Consider the following 27,676-nt stretch of genomic DNA (forward strand, 5'->3'; position numbering starts at 1 on the left):
TCCACCTGCCTTGTTCCACACACAAATACACACACTGAACCCCCACTATCATTTCGGTGATAAACAAAGACTGGGAGAAGAGTCAGTGATGTAGTGGAAAGGCTGTCTGGTGCAAAAGTCAGAAGACTGGGTTTAAGTTCCAGCTCTGTCACTTTACCGAGTGAAGTTGGACAAATTACTTCCCCTCTCTGTGCCTCAATTTTGTCATCAGTAAAATAAGCCAGTGGGACAGGATCATCATAAAAGCCCCTTCTAGATCCAATATTTTATGATTCTATTCTTTGTAAAACTAGCAAATAGGGATATGGGAAGGGGAAGTGAGGAGGAAGAAAAGGGGGAAACAATTTTATTTTTGAGTACTAGCTAATGCCACGGGACTCAAAGAGACTTAAAAATAGAAATTAATTGGGTAATGAGAGGCACATGATGGGTGCGTGCTGGCTATAACCCAACAAACAAGGTACTTGGAAGAACTATAATAAAAGATATCATCAGAGCAATATGCCCACCAAAAAAGATGATGGACTAGCCATGTGACAAAAGCAAGGGAAAATTGATAGACAGTTCATGTATTCCACTAGTATCCTTCGGATATCAAGAGAAAGTGACTCTGAATATATTGGGTGAATTACCTATTGCAAATTTATAAAAGGACATGGACAAGGGCCACACAGGATGGACAGGCATGGGTAGACTGGAATGAGTTTCCTCATCAGTGGCATCCATTATAGATTCATTTAAGTAATTTGAGTATCCGATATATCAGTAATTTGTGTCAAAAGAGAATTGTAGAATTGAGTGCTTTTGTGGTATGATGTGAGTAAAGCACTGATGACATATAAACCTGTATGAAATCAAATCCAATAAGCATTTCTTTCTTTTTTTTCTTTTTCCTTTTTTTTGGGGGGTGGGGGGCAATGAGGGTTAGGTGACTTGCCCAGGGTCACACAGATAGTGTCAAGTGTCTGAGGCTGGATTTTAACTCTGGTCCTCCTGAATCTGGGGCTGGTGCTTTATCCACTGCGCCACCTAGCTGACCCCCAATAAACATTTCTTAAGTGACCACTGTGTGCATGGTACCATATGCAATGCTGTGAACACAATGCCAAAAACAATAATCCTTGATCTTGTGGAGCTCACATGCTACTGGGGATGAGTGAAGCAGTTGAAATAATACTGGATTTTGAGTCTGAGGATCTGGCTTTGAATCATGGCTCTGCAACTTACTACCTGGGTGACCTAAGGTAAATCATTTAACTTCTCAGGGCCTTAGTTTCTGCATCTGCAAAGTAGATTAGACTAGATGACATCCAAAGTCTTTGTTGGCTCTAAAACTGTCATCTTGTGATATCAAATATCACCTGCTAATGAAAGTTGGGAGAGAGTCCTTATAACAAGGAGAATTATAAGAAGCTTCTAGAGTGAGATGAGGCATGAAGGAAGCTAGGGAGTCTAAAAGGTAGAAGTTTGGAGGGCATCATTTGAAGGCACAGAGGTGAAAGATGCAATGCTAAGTTTGAGGAACAGTTTGGCTTGACCTATTAAGTCATATAAAATACCTATGTATTTTATAATGTACTTATTGAAGGATAATATTTCATTAAGTTTATAAAAGGTTATGGCATCAGATCCTACACTATGCTATTTCCTGCCTTAAACATTTGGGTTTTTAAAACATTTTTTTGTTTTATTTTAGCCCTTTTAGCTAATAGAGGTAGTGTTATTGATATTGTTGTAGGGTTTATGTTGGATTTCCAAACCTCATTGAGTTTGGCTAACTCCTTGGGAAAAGGGGCAAAGGGGTTAGAGGAGAGAGGTGTGTAAAGACTGTTATTTACTCAACTAAAGAGGTATGTAAAGTAGATCCATCTTTGTATTGGTGACTAAAATGGTACATATATGTATATATGTACACACCATTATATATATCATTATATATATAGATATGTGTGTACAAATTTATACATATACATACATATATGTGTATCTATACATCTCTATATATATACATATACATATTGTGGGGACCAATTTTTAATTGGGGAGTGCTAGCTAAGTGGTTCGCAGCAATACTGGGGCAAGGAAGGAGACTGGCAGCCTCCCTCAAAACAGAACAAGATTTATTTTAACAAGAACAACTTAAAAAAAAACACCACAAACAGGATCAGTAGGATCAAGGGAAAGGAAATAAAATGGGGAAAGGGAAATTATAATACCTGAAAAAATACCACCACCCAGGAATCAGCTGAAAATATGCAGCAAAACGCCTATCACTTTCCAGCTTCTACCTAGAATGCCCAATTCTCCTCCCCCCAAACCTAGAAACACCCCACACATCCCCAGCCAATGTGATGGCCGCTCTGACAGTCACATGGCTGCCCTCACGAGGCTTCCAATCATTATAATTTTGCCAGGCCCATGTAGGTGTCAGGGAGTGGTGATAACGTGAGGTGCCAGAGCCCTGGCAACGTCTACAACCAGTGGGCGGAGCACCGTGCGGTTTGCGGAGCCCCAGGCCAGTGTGCGCCATGGCATAAAAACCTCAAATAACAATTCTTTATAATATATACACACACACACACACATACACATATATCAGCCAGGAGGATTTCAGAGTTTTGGGATAGGGATACATAGAGTACTACCTTGTCCTGCTTCTTGCAGTGCAGGGATATTCCCAAGACTCATTCTTATTATAAGAACATCTTTGCTGACAAAGAGGTTAAGACATTCCATGATTGCACCTTGAACCTAACTAGCCATAAAGAGGGTGAGCTTGGCATTAATTTTTTTTTTTTTAGTGAGGCAATTGGGGTTAAGTGACTTGCCCAGGGTCACACAGCTAGTAAGTGTTAAGTATCTGAGGCCAGATTTGAATTTAGGTACTCTTGACTCCAGGGCCAGTGCTCTATCCACTTGGCATTAAATTTGTAGTTATACATGACTTCTTTTAGGCCATGGGTTGTTACCAGCAATAATTAGACAATTGGTTTATTCAAATAATTAAACAAATGGCAGTTTCTCTTCATTTTGCCATTGCTTTTTTTTCTAGCCTCTTATCACTTCACACCTAGATTGTTCCAATGGTCTCCTGGCTTGTCTCTCTGTCTGAACTGTAGGCACCTTACCTGTCCCCTGTGTGGCAAAAGCTAGCTATGACAACAGTTTAATTTAGTTTTACCCATCACAGAAGTCTCTTGTCAATCTACTCCCTCCATACTAGGAAAGCAAGATGAAGACAGAAAAATGTTCCCATTTATAAAATGAAATAAAATTGGAGAGTGAAGGTTTCTTTGAACTATGGGTTGAGGAGCTTGGTAACAATTCTTGACAAAATTCTAGAATGGAAATACTTAGGAAGGGCAGTAGTGCCCACTAAGGTGATATGATATGGTTCAACAAGAATGTCAGAACTGGAATGACCTGAAGAATCTAGTTTATGTTAAAAGTCACTTGATTTTCTTTTTCTTCTGGAGATCCAGGGCATAATAGATAGAGAGTTGATCTCAGGATTAGAAAAATCTGAGTTTGAGTCTTACCATTGACACAGACTGGCTGTATGACTCTGAGCAAGTTATTTGGCCTCTCCGTGTAGCAGACAACTCTCTAAGGCCACAAGTTGCAGAGGCTGTGATGACCAGCATTGGTAGGAGGAGTGTCTTCACTCGGGAGTTCCCTATACCAATAAAATCCCAGGTACAGTCGCCATCCTCATCCCTACTACACTGGTAGATTAGGCACATTCCACATAGTCCCGTGGAATGAGCATTGCGTTCAGGATTCCGATCTTCCACTACCTGTGTGAACTCAAGGAAGTCATTGACCTTCTCAAGCCCTCAGTTTCTCCATCTGTAAAAGGAGGGAGTTGAACTAGATGATCTCGAGTGTCCCTTTCAACTTTAAACCTTGGATCCTGTGAACTTGGATTTCAGCAAGGCATTTCCCCAAATCACTGCATTCTTAGGAACAAGATGAAGAGATGTGGGCTAATGGACTCAAGTGAGTTAGATGATCTAAAAAGTAACTAATAGTTTGATAATAATAATAAACAGCAATTGTTTCTTATTTTGACGTTTGCAAAGTGGTTTACCTACATTATCTTCTCTGATCCTCACAACATCCCCATGGACAGGAACTATGGGTATTATGACCCTTATCTAATGACATGCCCATGGTCACTCATCTATTAAGGACTGGAGGTGGAATTCAAACCTAGGTCTCTCTTGACTTCAAATCCTGTACACTTTCCATTACCCCCAAGGAATCTGTACCTGATGGCACATTTATTGAAATGGTATCTTACAGGAAACTGAGAGAGCTAGCTAATGCTGAATGACAAAATTGGGATTCAAAAAGATTTTGACAGTATAGTATGATGAGCAGATTCTAAAACAATGAAATTTATCAGGGATAAATGTAAAATCCTACATCACTTTGATTTTTAAAAATAACTGTTTAACTGTAATATGGGGTAGACATAGCTACAATTTCTTCTTTTTAAAAATTTTGTCGATCATCTTTATTAACAAAATTATACAGTACACATCCCAAATACACATTTCAAGCTTCTGGATTACAAAAATAATGCATACTTGATGAACACTTATTACAAAAGACCTGAGGACTCCAAACCCAACATGAGTCAAAAGTGTAACATAGTTCTTAAGAAAATGAACTTGATTTTAGACTGCATTACTAATGCACAGTGCCCAGGATTAAGTAGATGATTGCTCTATTGTACTTTACCCTGTTCAGACCACTTCTAGAGAGAATATCATGTGTTCAGTTCTGACTACCACATGCTAGGAAAAATATTGACCAGGTAGAACGTATACAAAAGCTGATGATCAGGAAGGTCAGATGATTAGAGTCCATTACTTCTCTGGATTTTTTGAGAGTACAAGTGATGCTTAATTTGGAAAAGAGAAATCTTCGGGAGGGTGTGATCTTCAAATATCTGAAAGGTTTTTATGCAGAAGAGGGATTAGAACTATTCTTTGTGGTTCTAGATGGCACAAAGTGGGATCAATGAATGGAAAATACTGAGATTGATTTTAGGTTTGATATAAGAAAAAACTTACAATTAGAGCTATCTGAAAGTAATGATCTTTCTCATCAGGCAGTGAGTTCCCCATCTCTGAAGCTCTTCAAGTAAAGGTCGCATGACTAGTATTGTTTGAATCTGACCAATAAACTCCAGTGGCTTCTGATTGCCTATAGGATCAAAAATAAACTTTTCTGTTTGTCTTTTAAAGTCATTCACAACTTTGCTCTAACCTACCTTTCCAGTCTCGTTATACATTATTCCTTCTCATATTCTACAATCCATCCAATTTGACTTCTTGCTGTTCCTCATACATAATGCCACATCTCCCATCTCCATACCTTTGCACTGGCTATTCCCTCCTCACCTCCACTCCTTAGAAGCCTTTGCTTCCTTAAAAACTCATTTCATGAGCCACATTCTCCCTGAAGCCTTTTCTGGCCCTCTCTACTATTAGGGCCTTCCACCATGTCTAGCACATTTCCCAACACATAGCAAGCAGTTAATAAATGATTTTTGATTGATATTGTCAAGAGGATTCTTGTTGAGTTATAGACTGGATCTTTAAGGCAGCATAGAATAGTGGATAGAAAACTAGATTTGGAAAGGCTAGAAGACCAGGATTCAAATCCTGCCTCAGATACTGACTCGCTGTGTGATCCTGGGAAGTAAATCCCTTCACTTCTCTTGAGCCTTAGTTCCTTCATCTGTAAATTTAGGGGAGTGAACTGGATGCCTTCCAAGGTATCTTCCAATTCTAAGTCTATGAGCTATTGGCTTCTTGCAACTCAGAGTCTATAATTTTATGATAAATACCTGTTTCATTCTCTTCAATGGAGGACAGGCCCATCACTCTTATTATCCTTCCCTGGTCCAGTGTCAAGAAAGTCTTTTAAGTTTAGATCCCTTCTGTAAGTTGGGCAGTGCACCAGCATTAGTCACCTAATCAGATCAGCTACAAGAGAAAGCCAATGGTAACGGGATTATTTGCCAGGGACTTTTGTAATGCAATTCAAAAACACCCTCATCAGCATAGACAGCTTAATAGCATGTTCTCGTGGCAGCTCACAATGCATCCATATAGTTTCCAGCCTGAATAGTTGATAAAGAAACAACCGTGTGGACCATAATTAACTACATTAGGCACAGTAGTAGAAATAATGTTTAAACAACAGTTCAACAGCTGCAACACCCATGTTCTTCAGAACTTGATTTCTAATACTCTAAACAGATAAAGGGGAATGTAATTTCTTTTCTCCCTCATCGTATCTTTTAATTAAAGTAAGTGTAAGACAAAAATCTTCTGTGTTGCAATATGTTTCATTTCTAAAATGGCAACTATTGATTTTGTTTCAAAGATTCATATTAACCTGCAATATGTGACTCTCATCACAGATGTATAAATAATCTACCACAAAAATAAACTGTGGAATTTCACAATATTTATAAAATGTAAAAAATGCAAAAATCAAGAAAATGAATAAAAAGCCTCCAAACATGCTTGCTCCTAGATTAAATTTTTTTTTGCATAACCTGAGACGCTTTGAATTCATTAATCTATATCCTTTGTTTAACCAATCAACAATAATTCATTAAGTGCCTATTGTGTGCTGGGCACTGTACTGTGGAACCACTGGAATGAATAGTCATTGGACACGGGTTCAAATCTTGCCTGTGTGATTTGAACAAATAATTTCTTCCCTGGGCCTTAGTCTCTTCATTTGTAAAATGAAAAGGTTGCATTATATGACCTCTGAGACCCCTTTATGCTTTAGCTCTATGAACCTAAGATGTGGACTTACAAATAAAATAGTGAGATGGAGGAGATTCTCCTCCACTGTCAAAGAGAACGTACTCTACTTGAGGAATACACCTCTTGGGGAGTGATATCCAGGGAAGATCTCGGCAGTCATGGGGCAGAAAATTGCTAAACCTTTAATGAGAATAGCTATCGTAATATTGTTCAGATGTGTCCAACTCTTCTTAACCCCATTTGGGTTTTTCTTGGCAAAGGTACTGGAGTGGTTTGCCATTTCCTTTTCCAGCACATTTTACAGATGAGGAAACTAAGGCAAACAGGGTTAAGTGACTTGCCCAGGGTTACACAGCTAGCAAGTGTTTGAGGCTGGTTTGAACTCATGAAGATGAGTCTTCCTGACACCAGGCCTGGCACTCTATCCACAATACTACCTAGCTGCCTTGTAGCTATGGTAATATTTGTTGGTTATTGTTCCCCTTGACCAAGGGGTGACAACAGATTCAGTCTATACTATTTTGCTTAGTGATTCCATCACCTCCCATGGTTTCAATTTTTGTCTTTGTAGTGATGTTCTCAGATGAATTATCCAGCCTTAACCTCCAGGCTCACATCTTCAAATGCCTTGTTACAAACCACAAACTGGATGTTCCATAGACATTATAAACTTAACATGTCTAAAAGTGAGCTCATTATCTTTTCTCAAATACTCTCCTCTGTCAAGGGCACTACCATCCTTGCAGCTACTTGGGCTAGCAACATAGTTTCCTTGTCTTTTCTTTTTTTTTTTTGCAGGGCAATGAGGGTTAAGTGACTTGCCCAGGGTCACACAGCTAGTAAGTGTCAAGTGTCTGAGGCTGGATTTGAACTCAGGTCCTCCTGAATCCAGGGCCGGTGCTTTATCCACTGCGCCACCTAGCTGCCCCGTTTCTTTGTCTTGATGGTCCTGAAGCACAGGTTTGACCATGTAACCCACACTACTTCCTATTTAATACACTCCAGTGGTTTCCAGTCACCTCCAGTATCAAATAGAAAATCCTCTATTTGGCATTCAAAGCTCATCGTATCTGGTCCCCTTTCCAGTCTTCTTATATTCTACTCTCTTCCCATGTACTCTGATCCAGTGACACTGGCTTCTTTGCTGTTCCTCACACAAGAGACTCCATCTCCTGACTCCAGGCTTTTGCACTGGCTCCCTCTCCATGACTGGAATTCTCTCCCTCCTGGCCCCCCTGGCTTGAAGTTCGAATGAAAATCTTTTACAAGAAACCTTTTTGAATTCTCTTTAATACAAGGTCCTTCCCTCCACTGACTATCTCCAATTCATTCTGTCTATATCTTGTTCATACAAAGTTGTTTTCGTGTTGTCTCCCCTATAGCCTGAACTCCTTGGGGGCAGGGACTGTCTCTTGCCTTTCTTTGTAAAACTGTTACTTAGCTCAGTGCCTGGTACATAGTAGGAGCTAGTAGGTGTCAATGTTCCTTTTTTTTTTGGTTTTTGGTTTTGGTGGGGCAATGTGGGTTAAGTGACTTGCCCAGGGTCACAACAGCTAGTAAGTATCAAGTGTCTGAGGTCAGGTTTTAAACTCAGGTCCTCCGGAATCCAGGGCACATGCTTTATTCACTGTGCCACCTAGCTGCCCGGGTGTCAATGTTTCTTAACTATTGAACAGTGTCTTGGAGCTACTCTCCAGGAGACAGGTAGTCAGAGGATAAGGACAAACATTTCTCTAAAAAGGAAAAGTGGGGACAGCTAGGTGAAGCAGTGGATAAAGCACCGGCCCTGGATTCAGGAGGACCTGAGTTCAAATTCAGTCTCAGACACTTGACACTAGCTGTGTGACCCTCGGCAAGTCACTTAACCCTTATTGCCCTAAAAAAAAAAAAAGAAAGAAAGAAAGAAAGAAAAAGGAAAAACAAACTATCAGCAGCAATCTGAATTCTCTGAAAACTACTGAGACATGAAAATTTAAACAACTTTAGGATTTTAGCTAATACTCATCAAATATCAATGATAAAGAATGAAAATACTCAGTGGTGGAGGGGCTCTGGGAAGACAGGCATACTATGGAATGAGTAGAACCATTCTAGAAGATGATTTGGAATTATATGAAAAACTTCACTAAATTCTTCATACTCTGAATCAGTGATCCCATCAGTATTAATCTTATACCCTAAGTTCAACAACATAAAGGATATGGGCATATGTGTTTCTGTGTATATATTCATGGAGGCCTTTTTTTTGCGTTGTTTAAAACACAAGAAAACAGGATTCGTACTTATCACTTTAGGAATGGCAGAGCAAATTGTGGCATATGAATATAATGGAACACTTTTATCATAAAAAAGGATGAATGAGGAATTAGAGAAACTTGGAGAGATGTGTAAAATGATGCAAAGTGAAAGTAAGTAGAACCAGGAGAACAATATACACAATGATATAAACAACAATAAAGCAAAATAAACTGAAAGTCAACTGAATTCACAATTAAGGGCAATGACCAATTTTGGTACTGGAGAATAAAGAAGCCTAGCAGCACTGTGATGCAATGGAAAGAATGCTAAATTTGAAAGTAGTAGAGGATTTGAATTCAAATTCTGACTGTACTACTTGGGACCTCTGTGATTTGGGGCAAGTCACCTAACTTCTCTGGAACTCAGTTTCCCTATCTGGAAAACAAAGGATTTAGACTATGTGACTTTAGAGGGCTCTTCCAGTTCAAAATATAGCATTCTTTGCTCTCTTCAGCAATGGAAGAAGGAGGGGAGGGATTGAAATAGAATGTGGTATCACAAAATCTCAGAGCTGGAGCAGTCCTCAGAGGTCATATATTCAGTTGGCTCTGCTTACCTTTCTCTTTGTTAAAAGGGAGTATAGAGGTATATTGGGCTTGGCAATTTCAATCAATATCTCCGTATGCATATATACATATACATCCATAAGATAAAAAGTTTTAAATATTTTATGCTGTTGCTTTGATGAAATTTTTAAAATACTCTAATTTTCAAAAGCAAGAAATTCCAGCCAGTTATTTTAGAATCAGTTTCTGTAAAACAGCACTGTTGTTTTCTAATTGGACATGAAATGTGGCTAGCCTTGATGTGTATTCACTCTAACCTCATTGCTAGTCAGGTGCAGATGAGTGACTGCTGACATTTCAGATTTGGGTTGGAACTTGAAGGGCAATCAAAATTCAGCTATTTGCTTTCCTTTCTTACCTTGCCACGTCTTGTTGTGGCCTGAGGCAGCCAATTGATTTTTACATTTTAAAATATTTTAAAGTAATTTGTCTTCAGTAGCAGGTCCCTTTTGCTTCACATTGTTGCTAGGACTGGCCACGTGATACTTCCCTACTCAGAAACCTTCTATTAGATTATAGTTCAACCCAACTTCTTCCAGAGACTTCAGTTTAAAAGGGAACTTAGTGCACACTGCAGCAATACAGCTGCACCATTTTAACTGCTTACTTGGATGTCATTTATAAAACTAAGGTGAGTGCTTTCAAAGGAGTTACAAGAACAATTGACCAAATGAATTTCGTTTTCTTAGTGGAAGTTTCATATCAAGTAGGTTAGTCAACTGCAGACCCCCTCCTAGATCATGTCCAGTCATCTGGCAGGATACTAATCTTAGTCTGGTGTGGTATTTTGCCATCTTCCCTAAGTACCCTGCCCCCACCATCACATAATGCAGCATAAACTTATCCATATACTCCACGTTAAACAACCATAGAATTCCCTTATAGCACTAGTGTTGGGGAGGAATAGTATAAAGGAAGAAGAGGACCCAGGACAAAGCCCTGGGGGTCACCTGTGATTACTGAGGATGATTTCAATGAGGAGCCAGTAAAGGAGTTGTTAGACAGGTAGGAGAACCAGGCTAGTGTGGTGTCACAGAAACCAGTAGAATGTGGGGTATCAAGGAGAAGAGGGTGATTGAGAATGTCAAAGGCTACAGAGCTCATGAAGGATGAGGATTGAAAAAAGGCCATTGGATTTGGCAAATGGTAACTTTGAAATAAAGTATAACCAAAAGATAAAGAAAAATAGTCAACAGTCATACATTTATTAAGCATCTACTATATGCCAGACACTGTTCTAAACACTGGAAATAGAAAGAAAGGGGACAGTTAGGTGGCACAGTGGATAAAGCACCAGCTCTGGAGTCAGGAGGACCTGAGTTCAAATTCAGCCTCAGACACTTGATACTTACTAGCTATGTGACTCTGGGCAAATCACTTAACTACCTCTTTGCCCCGCTAAACAAACAAACAACAAACAAAAAACCAAACCAAACCAAAACAAAGATAGTCTACCCTGAAGCAGCTCATGATCTAATGGGAGAAGATAGCACCTAAAAAGAAGCTGAAAGGGATACTGGAAATCCAGAAATCCAAGAGAGCAGTCTGGTAGGAAATGATAAGCTGAATGTGCTGGGTGCCCTCCTTAAAAGGGGGATCTGGGAGGAGCTCCCCAATGTTTACCTCTTGCCCTATAGAGAGGGAGGAGATGCAGGAGTTTCAGAGTTGGTGCCATCTTGCAGGATGATGAATTTCTGGAGATTATGAAGTCCAGGAGACCAGCTGGGTAGGAATGATGAGGTGAAAGAATGGACTAGTATCTCTTTTTTTTTTTTTCAAACTAAGACTATCATCTGTCATTTCGGGTTAGGGCATTAATACTTTTAGTCAAAGGCCATTGCAAGATCTGGTATTTGAGATATACACAAATCAATATGGAATGCCTGGAATGATGTACTGCTAAAAACAGGAAAACTATGAAGACATAATGGATAGGTCAGATGGGGGGGAGGGGGGAACGCAATAGCAGTCATTGCTTCTCTCCCAGCACACTGCAATAGCTCTTGATCTTTCTCCCCAAACTGTCATTTGCATCAATGCTTAAATACTTTACCCTAATGCACAGGTCTGATGGTGTCTCTCTCTTGTCCAAATGCCTTTAGTTGTTCACTCTGTCTATGGGACAAAACACAAACTCATCCTAAAATCTAAGACCTTCTACAATCTGGTTGTAACCTCCTTCTATCTTTTTTTTCTTCAGTCCAGTCCCTTTCATTCACTCTATTTTCCAGGCAAACTATAATTCCAGTTATTCCCATTTTTCATAATGCCTCTTTCCTCCATGCAGATCTCCAAAAGTTGAAGTCTTTCCTTTCAAGGCTTCACTGAGGTGCTAAATCATCCCTAATTCTGATTGCAGAGTTTATCCCTCCCTTCTGACTTCCAGTGACAGTCCCCTTTTTTTTAGCCGAGACATCTCAGGTAGGTGTTAAGAGGAGAGCAAGCTGATGGAGCTGATTCCTACTAAGGTGTAAATGGTGTATAGACACTTAACCTTCAGTCACTGAGCAGCACTGATTAAGCACTTAATTTGTGCTTAAAGTACAATGAGTAAAAACAACCCCTATCTCAGGAGAGGCATTTGCATTTTTTCAAACAGAGGACTTCTTAACCCAAATCTATGGTCTGATGGGTGGAATTTTTGAAAATGGAACTAAACCGAAGTGAAAACAATCAGGCAGTGGGAGTTGGGGGCGGGGATGCCACAGTGTGAGCCAGCCAGCCTTGCCTGGGAGCCTGCCCGCCTTGGGCTGACCCTGCTTTTCAGAGCTTTTCTTTCTCTTTTTCGGAGTTGGTAGATTCTCTAAGAGCTCCAAGTTTTCCCACAATGGTTCCTATAGCAGCATCAGCAGGGGCTCCAGTGCAGGAGAGAGGGAGGAAGGGTTGCCATTGGTATTTGCGGGTTATTGTGAGTCAGGTGTTTGTGAACAGGGGCCAGATTCCATGTACTGCTATTTCCAGCACTACAGGGGACGGAACACATTACACTTACACCCCACTGCAACTGAGGACTCAGTGACTTTGATTTAAATCGGACTTTTTTCCAGTTCAAGTGGGAACCGTTTTAAGAGACTGCTCTAGGTGATCCATCGGGACGAATGATTAGCCGTGCCCACAACAGGAACATAGAAATAAAATCACAATTAAAAGCGGAAAACAAACACTAGGTTAGCCTGCAGCTGGATTGTACCATTTTCTTCTCAGGGTGGTGAATGGCATCTTCGTGACATGAACAGAGCATGCGCATGCAGATAGCTTCCCTCCTGAAATTAATTAGTTTGTGTAATTTGGTCCCTTAGGAAATTTTGGTTCAGACATAGCACATGGTTTCAATGAAGTCTTAATGGTTGCCTAATTTTCTGGCTCCTTGACTACATAGCAAAAGAGGTCGAGGGCCTTCCCCAAGAGTCACACAAACCACCTTGCTACAGCTGAGCATGATCACACAATTCAGCCTCCTGGTGAACCAGGAAAGAATTAGGCCACATGACAGTCTTTATATGGACTTTGTATAACTTGTGTTGGAACTGGTGGCTGGTTGAATGTGCATTGGAATTATTTCATGGTGTGTGGGGGAGCTTTTTAACAAGGTGAAGGCAGGGTGGTAGGTATGGAGTCAGAAAGAGCTGGGTCTAAAGACCACCTCAATATGACCCCAAGCAAGACACAACTTTTCCACTTCAGAAAACTCCTTAGGGATCTAAGAAACCACGTGGGTTTTGATCTATTGGAAGAGGGAGTTACCATAAGAAGAGTGTCCCTTCCTGCCCCCAATCTTTCACGCATCTGTGCATACAAGGTCAAAAGTAGGAGTGCAGTCAAATAACAAATATTTATTAAGCGCCTACAGTATGCCACTATTGCTAGTATGTATTTTAGGTTTCACAAGCTTTTCTAAGTTTTCACCAGTTTAGCATCTGGGTGATTTTATAAGGCGTTTAAGCCAACCCGCCTTCTGGATGGATTGGGGAAGAAGGAGGTACAAATTAGGCCTACAAATACACACAAGGAAAAGGATCTTGGATATCCTAAGTGGGAAGGACCTTAGACATCCTATTCTACTACAAAATAAAAGTTCCTTATCCTAAAGGCAAGCGACATGATGGCAGTGGATAGGGTGCTGGGCCTAGGGGAAGGAAACCTGGGTTCAAATCACTTCCTAGCTGTGTGACCCTTGGTCAGTCCCGTTACTGCTGTCTTGGTTTCTCCATCTGTAAAACAAGGAACAGAATAGCACCTGCCTCATAGGGTTATTGTGAGGATCGAATGAGACAATATTTGTAAAGTGCTTGGCAGACCTTAAGGAACTATGTTAAAATGTTAGCTGTTGTTTATATTAGTCCAATGTTCTTCATTGTATGAAGAAACTGAGGCCCAAAGATAGGGTCACACAGCTTATAAGTGGCAGGACTGGGACTGTGACCAAGCTTTTCCAAGTACAAGCTCAATGCACTCCATAGTATTTTATGATACTTACATTTAAGCTCTTAAACCTTAAAACTGCATTAAGACTTTTGAATCACCCCTCAATGAGGCTTTTAAATTATTAACTTGGTGCAAATGTTTGTTTGTTTTTTAATCGAGGGACTAGATTGGCAACACCATAAATTTCTTCATTTTCTTCTCTTAGGAGAGGCTCGTTAAAAACACCAACAACAACATCAGAAATGTTTATATTATGGATAAGGGTAGAACTTGGTAAGGGCATGCATTGTGTCTATGGAAGCTCTGGGCTTCTTGAACTTGACCTCTGGAAAAGACTAAAAAAAGGCAATGGCTAGTCATTACTATTATAAACCCTTTATTAGTAGATGAACCCAGAAAATGCACATGTATACAGAGCAAAACATGATTTCTTTATAAATATGATGAAATACAAATGTGATCATTAATATATTTCTAGTGATTTAAACCTGTTGATCTCCAAAGGTCATTTTATTGACAGTGTCTTGGTAACTGTTTCCAGGCATTAACTCTTGGAATATCATGCAGGCGGTGGAGACAATCTTTTCACAACTTCAGCTGCTATCCTCAGGTAAGCTTTGGCCTGCAAAAGAACATACATATTTACCATCTTTCTTCCATCAGGAAATAAAAGTGAATGGATTGGGAGAAATCTTTTTCCTACTCTTCTTCCTTGAATTGAGAGGCAGCATGATGTGGAAAGGGCAGTGGAATGAGTTGAGAGAGAGACACACACACACACACACAGAGACAGAAAGAGAGACAGAGACAGAGACAGAGAGGCAGAGGGAGAGGGATGGATGGAAGGATGGAAATTGACTACCACAAAGAAAAGATTTAGGATTCCTAGAATCAACTCAGCTTCCCCTCTCCCACAAAATTAACAGTGTAACTATAAGGTCTTTAGGAAAAATACATAAATACAAATTATTCTGAATTCCAGCACTTACTGTCTATGTAATCTTGGGCAATTCATATAAATTGATCTGAGACTTAGGTTTCTTCATCTGTAAAATGGGGTAGTAATACTTGACATCCCACATGGTTGTTGTGAGAAAAATGCTTTGCGACCTGTAATGTACTACATCAATGTGCATTATTGTTATATTTCCAACCGCAAATTACTGAAAGCAGAATAAGAATGTTTAGTAGAAGATGCTGTGGGCATTGTATTTTGGAAAGCAGACAAGACTCCTGCGGAGGTGACTTTCTGATAAGATTTGATAACAGCAATACAAAAGCTCTTCCTCACCTTCAAATCGGAATGTCAGTGAATCAGGAAATGGCTTTCTTGCCTGTGGCCAACAGTGTTCTTAAACATACGTCTGTGTACTCCACAGCTTGTTCCAAGATTGCAATCTTGTATTGGTCTTTTTTTTATTTGCAGGACAATGAGAGTTAAGTGACTTGCCCAGGGTCACACAGCTAGCAAGTAAGTGTCAAGTGTCTGAGGCAGGATTTGAACTCAGGTCCTCCTGAATCCAGGGCTGGTGCTTTATCCACTGTGCCACCTACCTGCCCTGTATTGGTCTTAATTCTTTTCAAATCTGGCTCTTATGAAACTCAGGTGCAGCACTTAACTGGCATTCTTTTTTTTCCACACATACATATATGTACATTTTTTGTGTATTATATTTGTATATACGCTGGGTGTCCCAAAAGTCTTAGTGCCATTCTAGACCATTAAGCTTAAAGCTATTCAATGGAGATAGCCAGGTATAGTGGTACACATATGTTATCCCTTCTACTGGGTGGCTATCTTGAGCTCAGTTCTTTTTTTTTTGAATTGGGATGAACATTTTTATTTAGTTTTGGGTTCCAATTTTTATCCCTCTTCCTTCCCTACCACTCCCCCTCCCTGAGGCAGCAAACAATCAGATATGGGTTACTACATGTAGGATTATGTAAAACATTACCATATATTTGTCATTTTGGATAAGAAAATGGTGATAGTATGTTTCATCAATAGTTTCTTCGGGATTGTCTTGGATCACTGTATAGTGAGAATAATCAGAGCCATTCACAGTTCTTCATCAAACAATATTGCTGTTTCTATGTAAAATGTTCTCGTTGAACTAGTTCTGATTTAAAGCTATTATAAAATGTACTAAGACTTTTGGGACATCTATGCATGTATGATGCAGTATATATAAATATGTATGTATGTATGTATGTATATATATTAAGGCACATTCACAAGGACATATGGCCTGTTGTTGGCTGATACATATATGGTTTACATGTGTGTGTATAATCACATGCTTTAGGGGGGCACAGAACATAATTGGGAAGAGATTATATTTATAGAAAAATAGTATACCATACCGTCATATACCCCCATGTAGTCTTTTTTTGTCACTGGAGCACAGTTCCTGGTTTCTCTCTATGCCATATTTAATTTAACTTGTGGGGACAAGCTAGGGGCACAGTTGATAGAGCACTGGCCCTGGATTCAGGAGGATCTGAGTTCAAATCCAGTCTCAGACACTTGACATTACTAGCTGTGTGACCCTGGGCAAGTCACTTAACCCCAACTGCCTCGCCAAAAAAAAAAAAAAAATTAACTTGTGACTTGAGACACTGCTACATCACAGGGCCAGTTAGAGAGAAATAACCCTAAGGTGCAACAAGAAGATTCTTTGTAATAATTCACATATCTATCCATCTAGGACCACAGATCCAGTGCTCAGAAGGATTCTCAAACAACTCCTTCACTCTATATGAGTTAAGTGATTTGCCCAAGGTTACACCGGAATAAGTGTTCAGAGGTAGGATTTACATACTTGAGAAATAGTATTCAATCAAGGGGACAGCTGGGTAATTAAAGAAGTTGTGTTTATGCTGTTTAATCATTTGTACTACTTAGAATATGTCAACACACAAATAACTGAGAAGAATTAAAACTGCTTCTATCTTAAGATTTACAAAGCACCTTATATGCATGTGATCTCATTTGATCCTCAGGGTGGTTGTTGTTGGGCCTTCAATCATGCAGAGGACCACAACATCAGGGAGGTGATGTCTTGACTTACAAGTGAATTGGGAAGCACCTAGGTGGTGCAGTTAAAGCACTGGCCCCTGGATTCAGGAGGACCTGAGTTCAAATCCAGCCTCAGACACTTGACCCTTACTAGCTGTGTGACCCTGGTAAGTCACTTAACCCTCACTGTCCAGCCAAAACAAACAAACAAAAAAAACCCAAGTGAATTGGATTTAAGTGAGGCAGGGCTGTTATAAAGTCGTCAGCCTCACTCTCTCCTCCAGAGTCATCAGAGTTCAGTGGCACGACCATAGGTCAGGATGCCTGGTGATGGCCCAGGCTGTAGTGGGAGACCTTGGCCTTTTTAAGCCAAGGTTTTTTCCCAGGTCTCAGTTTGTCTGAGGCAACACCATTTAGTGATTAAAGGCTAAGTAAGAATTGAGGCAAAAGATGCTGGTTTGCTTTTCATAAGCGCTTAATAATGCTTTTTCATTCGTTCATTCATTCACACATTCATTGGTTCATTCGCTAACACAACTGGTGCTTGTGGTGTTGAGTAGTCAGGGCACCCAAGCTGACTCTTGAAGTAAATATTCTGAGAAGTAGAGGTGAGGAGGGAGTCTATTTCATGTATGGGATATGACTTTTTTTTTTTTTTTTTAGTGAGGCAATTGGGGTTAAGTGACTTGCCCAGGGTCACACAGCTAGTAAGTGTCAAGTGTCTGAGGCCGGATTTGAACTCAGGTACTCCTGACTCCCAGGCCAGTTCTCTATCCACTGCACCACCTAGCTGCCCCTGATATGACTCTTTTGAATACACTGAAGTGGGAGATGCTGAGTCAGGAGAAAAGCTCATGAGGGGAGTATTGGAAAATAAAGCTAGTAACAGGTAAGTGGAAGTCAGACAATAGAGATAGATGACTCTGAATGAGCAGGGTTAGGGAGTTTGTGCTTTTGTCCTGTAGGCAGTTGGGATAGATTGAAGGTTCTGAGGAAGGGGTGTGTGTGTGTGTGTGTGTGTGTGTGTGTGTGTGTGTGTGTGTGTGTGTGTGTGTGTGTGTGTGTGTATGAGAGAGACATGGTCAGATCTTTTAGGAAGAATATTTTGGCAGTGGTGAGGAAGATGGATTACAGATGGGAGGAGACTGGCAGCAAGGAAATTAATAAGGAGGTTATTCTATTAGTCCTGGTAACAGTCAGTGAGGGCCTGAATTAAGATGGCAGCTAGCTGGCTGGAGAGAAGAGGACATATGAGAGAGACGTCGCAAAGGTACAATTGATTTTTTGTTCTTTTGTCAATTAGTCATGCCCAGTTCTTTGTGACCCCATTAGAGCTTTCTTGGTAAGGATACTGGAGGAATTGGTATTTCCTTCTCCAACTCATTTTATAGCAGAGGAAATTGGGTAAACAGAGTGATGTGACTTGCCCAGGGTCACACAGCTAGTATCTGAGACCAGATTTGAACTCACAAAGATGGGTCTCCCAGCAATCTACCCACTGTGCTGCCTAGCTGCTAGAACTGATAAGACTGAATAGTCATAAAAGTAAAGGGAGAATGAAATATGAATGTGAGGATATGAAGAAGGGTGACTGAAAAGATGCTAATCTCACAACACCATGGGAAAGTCTGGAGGAAGGGCAGTTCAGGAGGAAAGATAAGTTCTATTTGGGTATACTGAGTTAGAGATGTTTTAAAAAGGACATTCAGGTGGAATATCCAATATGTAGTCTGTGATGCAGGGACTTCCTCCCTGGGACACACTAGCTCCAACTTAGAATGCCCCAAGGTCAAAGACTCACAACTCCTTCTGCATTCCTTGGGTGTTGAATCTTGGGAGGGATGGCAGGGAGGATGAGATGTGAACAAGAATTCCCCACACATTCTCTGTAGGAAGAAGTCTAGTTTGTTTCAGTGAGTCGAGACATAGTCTCCATTCCTTTTGTCTTCTTGGTTGCAGTTTCTTCCCACTAGCTGGGGATAAGATTGAACTTCTCATTCAATTTTTCCTTCCACAAGCATACTTTCTCAAGTTCTGGGATGCACATTCCCCTCTGATGGACAAGGCCAGTGGATATTAGAGACACACTTCCTTCTTCACATAAAGTCATATCTAAGTTCTCTTTGTGCAACAAGAATGCCCCAAGTATGAAGTAAGCATTTAGTAAGTGCTAACTTTGTGCAAGGCACTGTACTAAGCACTTAACAATGATTATCTCTTTGGATCCCTCATAACACCCCTGGAGGTAAGTGCTGTTTCTTATCCCATTTTACAGATAAGGAAACTGGGGCAGAGGTTAAGTTAACTTGCCCAGGGTCACACTGATCCTGGGGTAATTACATAAGGAAGGCACTAAAGGCATTAGTATCCCCCCTCCCTTCCCTTTTTTTTGTAAAGAAGGGGTCTCCACATTTCACCTAGTGCCAACCCCCATACTGATGCCAAACACTGTGGACATCTGATTGTCCGAGCCCATTGCAGCCTAGAACTCCAAAGTTCAAGAGATCTGCCAATCTCCCCTTCCTCAGAAGCCAGGATTCCAGGTATATACCACAAGACTGTCTATTCCCATTTTCCAGATAAGGAAATCTAGGCTCAGAGAAGATAAGCCATTTGACCAGAACCACACAATTGATAAGTATCTGAGGAGGGATGTGAATCCCCAGTGTCTCTTGATTCTAGCATTTTTTTTTATACTCTAGCATACTTTCTTCTTACACTAACTGGGGAATTATATTTTTGCTCTTCCAGGAAATAACTCTAACAATTTTATTAAAGGGGGTAGCTTCTTTCAAGAGTTCCCTCAAAACACGAGATATGGTTTCACATTTAGCACAATGGACTAAAGGAATATAAAATCTTATAAATGTTAGTACCACAAACATGGAATATTCGAAAGGCTTTAATTCTAAAAAGCTTATAACAAAACCCATTATGACTAACAGAAGCAATCATTTTTATTTAAAGAAAAGTTTATGGGCCACAAATGAAAAGAAGCCAGCATATAACTATTAATGTAACTTTTTTTCTCTTAAATTTAATGTATTATTGCAATACTGTGGTCTTTATGAAAACATTTTTTCTAATAGCTCTCCAAGATACGAAAGTCTAATGTTTTGTGATGAGAATTCAGAGTTTACAAAAAGGAACAGAGAGAAGGGCATATTTCCATAATCTTCTAGCCCTCTACATCACATTAGAAACATAAACCCATAGGATTATGGAAAACATTATGGAACTTTATAGGTCTACCAGAATGATCACTGAGCGCTGTTTAACCTTTGCTTTTTAATAGTGTTCCAAAGCTCAGGCTTCTAATGAATACAGCATGTTCGCGGCCATAGCTGGACTGCTGTTTATTGAAGCAGTCAGCATAGTAGGATTCAGAGCTGGAAGAGTTTTTCTGGTCCCACCCTCTTGTTTTATAGATAAGAAGAAAACAGGCCCAGGGCAGGGAGGTTATTTGCCAAAGGTCACAGAGCTAGCAAGTAGGAGAGCCAGTGTTCAAACCTAAGAGAGCTCATTCCAAGTCCAGTATCCTTCTTGATAGAATACTCCCTTCACAAGTCATCACAAGAGTTTTCTCAAACCGCACTTACTGGCTTACTTAAAAAGGGTCTGATAGTGCTGATTTGTAAAAAACAAACAAATACACACACACACACACACACACGTATTTAGTTCCTGTTGTGCACAGGGCACTATACTAGGTCCTCTGAGGGATCAGATTGTAGGGCAGGGGTCTCTGCCTTCAAGGAGTTTGGAATAATGCCCTAGAAGAATTTGTAAGCTACTATGACCAGGGCCCCCCACAACCCATCCCTTGTCAAACAGTAATGTGAAAACCCTTTTAAAAAATCCAGAATTAACAAAGTGGCAACAACATAAACAACATACGCAGCGGGTCCAAATTGAGATTTCTGAAACCACCACTACTCCCCCCTTTCTATCCATACAGCGATCTTCCCCTTCAACTTGTGTGATCTGTTTAACGTGCCATCTGTAAACTCAGATAATACAGCTGGATTCAACTTGTTTGCTTTATCATTACCAAGCAACAGAAGATGGATTGTGAGGAAAAAAATGTAAGAGTTTTATGGGCTTTTTGTCTGTGTTTTCCCCACCCTCCAAGGATTTAGACTTCTCATTCATCATCCACAGTCATTTTCATATTAATATTATATGGTCATGGGGGCAGCTAGGTGGCACAGTGGATAACGTACTGGCCCTGGATTCAGGAGGACCTGAGTTCAAATCCACCCTCAGACACTTGACACTTAACTAGCTGTGTGACCCTGGGCAAGTCACTTAACCCTCATTGCCCTGCCCCCCCCCAAATATATATGTAAATAATATGGTCATGATTTTGAAATTACTGTTTAATGAATTTTCCTTTTGTATTTGGCAATCTTTGTGAGGAGTATCTTATAGTCCATCTTTTCAGAAAGCAAGTGGTACAATTTTTCCTTATTAAAAAGGAATAAAAGTATAAATTTAATCAGTAGTACATGGGTGAGTCTATTCCTTCCTTGCTCCTATCAAAGACAAAAACTGTTTTTGACTGAATCAACACTGTTTATAATCATAGTGGCATATGACAAGCTGTTAAGCCCTGCTCTTGGGAGGGTACCACTCCTCTCCTCCCCTACAGTGGGCTTCAGCTGTGCTTTAAATTGGCCCTCATATTCAGAATTTTATTTACTTGCAATTCTAGGGGATAATTGTTAAGCCTCAACAACCTTCCTTCCCCATACTGAGTATATGCATAGACAAGTCTGATTTAACCCTGGTTAGAGAGGCTCATAGCCTCCAAATAACTCCGGTACAGATACCCCAGATTTCACCATTTACAGAACATTAATTCCTTTGAGTTTTAACTTAAAAGGGATCATATATTACCCTCTGCAAACATTCTTTTTAAAACTGAAAATACTGGCGGGGGGGGGGGGAGATGTGGGGGGAAGGAGGGACGTGTCAAGTTCCTATAGTCTTAGTATAACTGAACTTATGAGCAGAGAATGAGAACCCTGGGATTTGAGTGCAGTTGGTAGGAAAGAAGGTGAGAAGGGATGTCCATTAATAAAAACCTTTCCTGTTTCATCATTTTGGCTGGTGCTGCTCCTGTATATAAATCCCTAAGAAGGAAAAAATAAAATGGACAGCCTGCAATCCATTGAAAATTAGCAACTAATTTGATAGGTTTTATTTCACTATTATTTCTTATGCCGTACATCTCAGCACAAAGGTAGAGGAGAGTGATAGAGCAACGGGGCAAGTAAATGTCATACAACTTTTTTTTTTTTTAAGGCAATCAGGATTAAGTGACTTGCCCAGGGTCACACAGTAAGTGTCTGAGGCAGATTTGAACTCAGGTCCTCTTGACTCCAGGGTCGGTGCTCTATCCACTGTACCACCTAGCTGGCCCAAGTTGATGTCATGTAAAGCCGTGGTGTCAAAATCAAGTAGAAATGGAAGCCACTAAACTATACATGAGGGCAGCATATTGACTTAGAAAACCATAAATTGCCATTATCTATGTTCTATTGTATTTTTATTTATTTTGTTAAATATTTCCCAATTACCTTTTTTGGGGGGCGGGGCAATGAAGGTTAAGTAACTTGCCCAGGGTCACACAGATAGTAAGTGTCAAGAGTCTGAGGTCTGATTTGATCTCTGGTCCTCCTGAATCCAGGGCCAGTGCTTTATCCACTGTGCCACCTAGGTGCCCCCAGTCTTTGACACTTCTAATGTCAAGCACTTAGAGGGAAAAGATCTGGGTTTGAGTGCCAGTATTTATCAGCTATTTATCAGATATAGAATACAGGACAAGTTACACTACCTTCCCAAAGCTTCAGTTTCCTAATCTGTAAAAGGGGAATAATAATACTTGTGTCACTTCACAGGGCTGCTATGAGGATTAAGTGAGACAGATGACAATGAGGACAACGGCTAGCATTTACATAGCACTCTGATTTGCAAAGAGCTTTACAAATATCTCGTTTTATCCTCAAAACAATCCTGAGATGTAGACTGTTATTATCGCCATTTTATAGATAAAGAAACTGAGGCAGGCAGGTTAAATGATTTGCCCATGGTCACAACTAGTAAATGTATAAAATAGGATTTGAATTCAGGTCTTCCTGACTCCAGGTCCAACACTTTATATATTATTCAACCTAGCTGCTTCTTTAAAACCATAAGCTGTTATATAAATGCAAGCTATTCTTACTGCTGTTGTTAATAGCATACTAATGATATACTATTGACAGAATACTGATCAGGTTCAGAAATGTTTTTTTCATCTGATAACTCTAGAGGGAAACAAAGCGATAATGGCTATCACTGACCAAGGTTAATGCTTCCACTTAATGGGGAGCTGCAATACTTTCTGGAAGGGTTCAGATAAAGCATCTGTGGCTAGAGCTCCGTCCACTCAGGTACATTTTGGCCCCATGAATGCCATTCAATAATTCTGAATTTAAAGTACTTCAAAGACATTTACTTGATGCTCTTTACAAGAAATGGCACAAATGGAAGAGGATGTCCCTCAAATCTTGGGGAGTGGGGAAGTCAGCGCATTAGATATGGGCACTTTCAGGAGGACTATCTTTGTTCTATTACAAACGTGTATGCTAATTGGCAGTGAGGATTCACATCCCTTTGTTATTCAACTATAAATTCATTAACAGGAAGAGCTCTGTTCTGGAACCTTGGCTGGACATACAGACCTGATTTGGAAAAGCAGCTTTTATAGACAACAGCTGGAAATATCTCTAAGAGCAGAACAATTACAAAATGAATGAGGTTTACAGTTTTCTTTACAATACCATAGTTATATTTTAATTCTGTTCCACTTACAACCCCTGAGGGTGCCAGTATAGCCACATGCAACCCCTTGCTATTTTACCAAATGCTAAGAAATCCTCCCTCCTTGTTTTGCAGATAAAGAAACTGAGTCTCTGATAAGTTAAAGAAATTGTCCATGGTCAAAAGGAAGCATCTTCCCCATTTTGCTGAGGAAAGTTGAGACTCAGAGAGGCGAAGGAACTTGTCCACACTCACCTGGCTAACAAGTGGCAGAAGTGAACCTTGGTCAGGAGAGACTCTAGTCTAGCATTTCCAGCTTCCTGCTGGAAATCTGCACACAGATGTCTTAAACTCAACATAGCAAAAACCAGAACTCATCCTCTTCCTCCCCAAATCCAGCCTCATTTCTCTAATTCTGCCCAAGCCCAATATCCTTCCAAAGTAACCAGGTTCACAACCTGGAGTCACCGATGTCTTTCCGGGCTTCCCCATTCTCTCCGCTTCCACCACCCTTGTTCAGATCTTTATAACCTCTTGCCTGGATCATTTAAATATCCTACTACTCTGTCTAATCCATCCTTCACAAACCTGCCAATGTGATTTTCTTAATCTGATTGTGTCTCTTTCCTGCTCAGAAAGATCCAGTGGTTCCTGATTGCTACTGCAATCAAATATAAATCCCCCTCACAGTTAGGTCCCAACCTACCTTTCTAAGCATATTACACATTGCACCCTTTAGAGTACACTATGGTGTAGGTAAACTGGTCTATTGACTGGATCCAATTCTCACAACTCATCCCTAGAAATCACTTGGCATTTACTTTGTATATTTTTAAATTTTATTTTTATGTGTACATACCAAGATAACTATGATGCTGCTTTTAAAGACAACTAACTGTCTATAAGCCATTAGGCTAGGGTCTTCACAAATGTCACTTAAGAGAGTTGATGACACCTTTCAGTTACAAGGAACTTAAATCAAATTTGAACATGCAACAGCCTGCTACTGATCCCATCATCTTGTGACTTGATTTTTTTGTTTGTTTGTTTTTTGGTGAGGCAATTGGGGTTAAGTGACTTGCCCAGTGTCACACAGCTAGTAAGTGTTAAGTGTCTGAGGCTGGATTTGAACTCAGGTCCTCCTGACTCCAGGGCTGATACTCTATCCACTGCGCCACCTAGCTGCCCCGTGACTTGATTTTTAATTGACATTATTCCTGCATAGCTGTCCTTTTCCCCCTCCATCATGTTATATAGTTACAGTAACTGCGCTGAGTTGCCATGCCCTTGGTAAGTCAAGCCCCCCAAAAGCAGGATTGTACAAATGCATCTCATTTAGGAGGGTTAGAGAGGGTGGGAAAGACAACTCATAATAACAAAGCTCAATATACAATAAATACAAATTTGTAAAACAGAAAAGCTAGGGAATATTCACTTTTCAAAAGGTTTCAACATAGATTTTCTACAATTTCCTGAAGGCACATAAAATAAATTAGTTGATTTAGGAAAAATTTAATTTGTATACAGTTTTTTTAGGATCACATCTTGGCTGATCGTTTGTCCTTCATTCTCCAAGAAAAACATGATATTGGAAGGTGATGTAATGATTTGCAGTGAACTGGATTTAAGTGAGGGAGGCTGTGCAAAGTCACCAACCTCACTTTCTTTTCCAGAGCCATCTGGGTCCAGTGGCAAGATATACATTAGGATGACTACAGATGGCCCCAGATATTTAAGGCAATTGGGGTTAAGTGACTTGCCCAGGATCATACAGGTAGTAAAGGTCTGAAGTGAGAATTGAACTCGGGTCCTCCCAATTTCAGGGTCAGTGCTCTATCCACTGTGCCACCTAGCTGTCCACAATCACATCTACTAGATAAACTAAGGTTTACCTGTATTTGGTTTGGGAATAATTATAATGGAAAATGTTTTTCCTAAAGATTAAGAGAAAATGTTAAGAAGTTCTTTAAAAAAAAATATATATATATATGCGGGAGCAGCTAGGTGGCGCAATGGATAAAGCACCGGTCCTGGATTCAGGAGTACCTGAGTTCAAATCTGGTCTTAGACACTTGACTAGCTGTGTGACCCTGGGCAAGTCACTTAACCCCCATAGCCCCGCAAAAAAACAAACAAACAAAAAATATATATATGCTACAAAACTGACACCTATATACTTATGAAAGAGACAATAACTTCCTCCACCTCTCATCCCACCATACTAAGCATAACAGATTCCAGGAACTGTAACCATCTGGAAGTAACTGCTATAAATCAGAATGATGTGTATGGACCTTTAAAGCAGCTAAAACAGATGATGACACAAAGCTCATGTCTTACTTATAGAAGAACTTCTTGAGACCTCACTCAGCATCTATTTACTTATTTTACACACAATTCTACGAAGCTTAATGGCATTGGTTTCCTATTCTACCATTTATTAAAAGCAGCAAATTAGATGTGGAAAGTGGCTGCCAGAGTCCTGTGTACAAACAGCACTGAGAATGGTAGCTGACAGTTTGAATTTCAGGAAAAAGGCTAAAAATCTTTAAAGAAGACACAAGAGGCCATTTAGCGTAGGAACAACCAGCCTTACTTGTGTCAATGGCCCTTAAGGGAATTACTGTATTACAGAGTGGTGTAATAATTGACATTCCTAATGTTAACCTTGAGACTCAAGAAAAGGTTACATTGTGTTTCATACACATTGTTTCATCAGAAGTCGAAGGAGCACACAATATATATAGGAAAGAATTCCATCATAAATGGTTAAAATCAAACACTTTTGTGCTTAAAAAGATAACCTTCAGTTACTCAGAAAATCCATTTGGGTGAAATTTACATTCCTCAGTGATGCTGAATAAGTGAGACACTAATATACTTTGCTTCTTTACTTTTCTTCAAAATCATATTTGTTAAGGTCAATGCATCAGAAATCCCAACTCTACTTGTTTGGAAAATTTCTCACACCATACTTAGCATTTTCAAAGTCACTGAGAGTAAAGAGAACATTAAATCTCTCCCTATTGAGCAGCCTGTACTTCAGCTTACAAAAAATATTCAAAATAAATTCTATTTGGCAAAGATATTATTAAGCTGTAATCTGGATGTCTGATAAATTACAACTTGATTTTCTGGGGGCAAATAAACTCTTGATTGGGTCCTTTGGTCTGAATTCGTTAAGAGCAAGTGCTGAGATGAGCACCTCCCAAGACAAAAATCACACTTTGGAGCTGGATTCCTTAACATTTAGTCCAATCTCTTCACTTTATAGATGAGGGAAGCAAGAGCCAGAGATTAAGTGACTTGTTTAAGATTAAACTGTCTATGGCAGACCCAAGAGTAGAACACAGTTTTCTTGACTAGAAGTCCAGTATATTTCTTTTCCCCACATCAAGTTGCTTCTAAGCCAATGTCATTTTAGATTTGTTCTTAAGAAAAACTAACCCATTCTCCCAATTGTCTTCTTCAACATTAAAAAAACAAAACAAAATAAAACAAAAAAAACCTTCCTCCAATTACAGGTAGAGAGAAAAAAAAGGTAAATTTTTTTACAATTTACATAACTTACCTCATTACTTTGGGGTTGTGACAACACAATGGGTTGGCCTGAATCTGCTGCCTCTCTAATATTAAGATGTAATGGAATGTCACCTGGGTGAGGGGGAAAAAGCCACCACATATTAATAAATACACTAAAAAGTTCACATATGCATTTCTCTATTTGAGTTTCCAAAGGAAATAAACCCTGAAGCTACTTGAAT

At 39.9% G+C, this 27,676-nt stretch overlaps 1 protein-coding gene across 1 annotated transcript in view; it reads right to left on the reverse strand.

Moving 5' to 3' along the window:
* Window positions 1-14,464: 14,464 nt before the first annotated feature.
* Window positions 14,465-27,676, reverse strand: part of NUBPL (nucleotide binding protein like) — a 340,415-nt gene continuing 327,203 nt past the window's right edge. The window contains exons 11-12 of the mRNA XM_043980572.1: window positions 27,484-27,566; window positions 14,465-14,708 (exon numbers count right to left, since the gene is read on the reverse strand). Of these exons, the coding sequence (XP_043836507.1) occupies window positions 14,646-14,708; window positions 27,484-27,566 (146 nt within the window). The 3' untranslated portion in view covers window positions 14,465-14,645. The remainder of the gene's footprint in view (window positions 14,709-27,483; window positions 27,567-27,676) is intronic.

Source organism: Dromiciops gliroides, chromosome 2 (genome assembly GCF_019393635.1).
Source record: "Dromiciops gliroides isolate mDroGli1 chromosome 2, mDroGli1.pri, whole genome shotgun sequence".
Taxonomy (NCBI): Eukaryota; Metazoa; Chordata; class Mammalia; order Microbiotheria; family Microbiotheriidae; genus Dromiciops; species Dromiciops gliroides.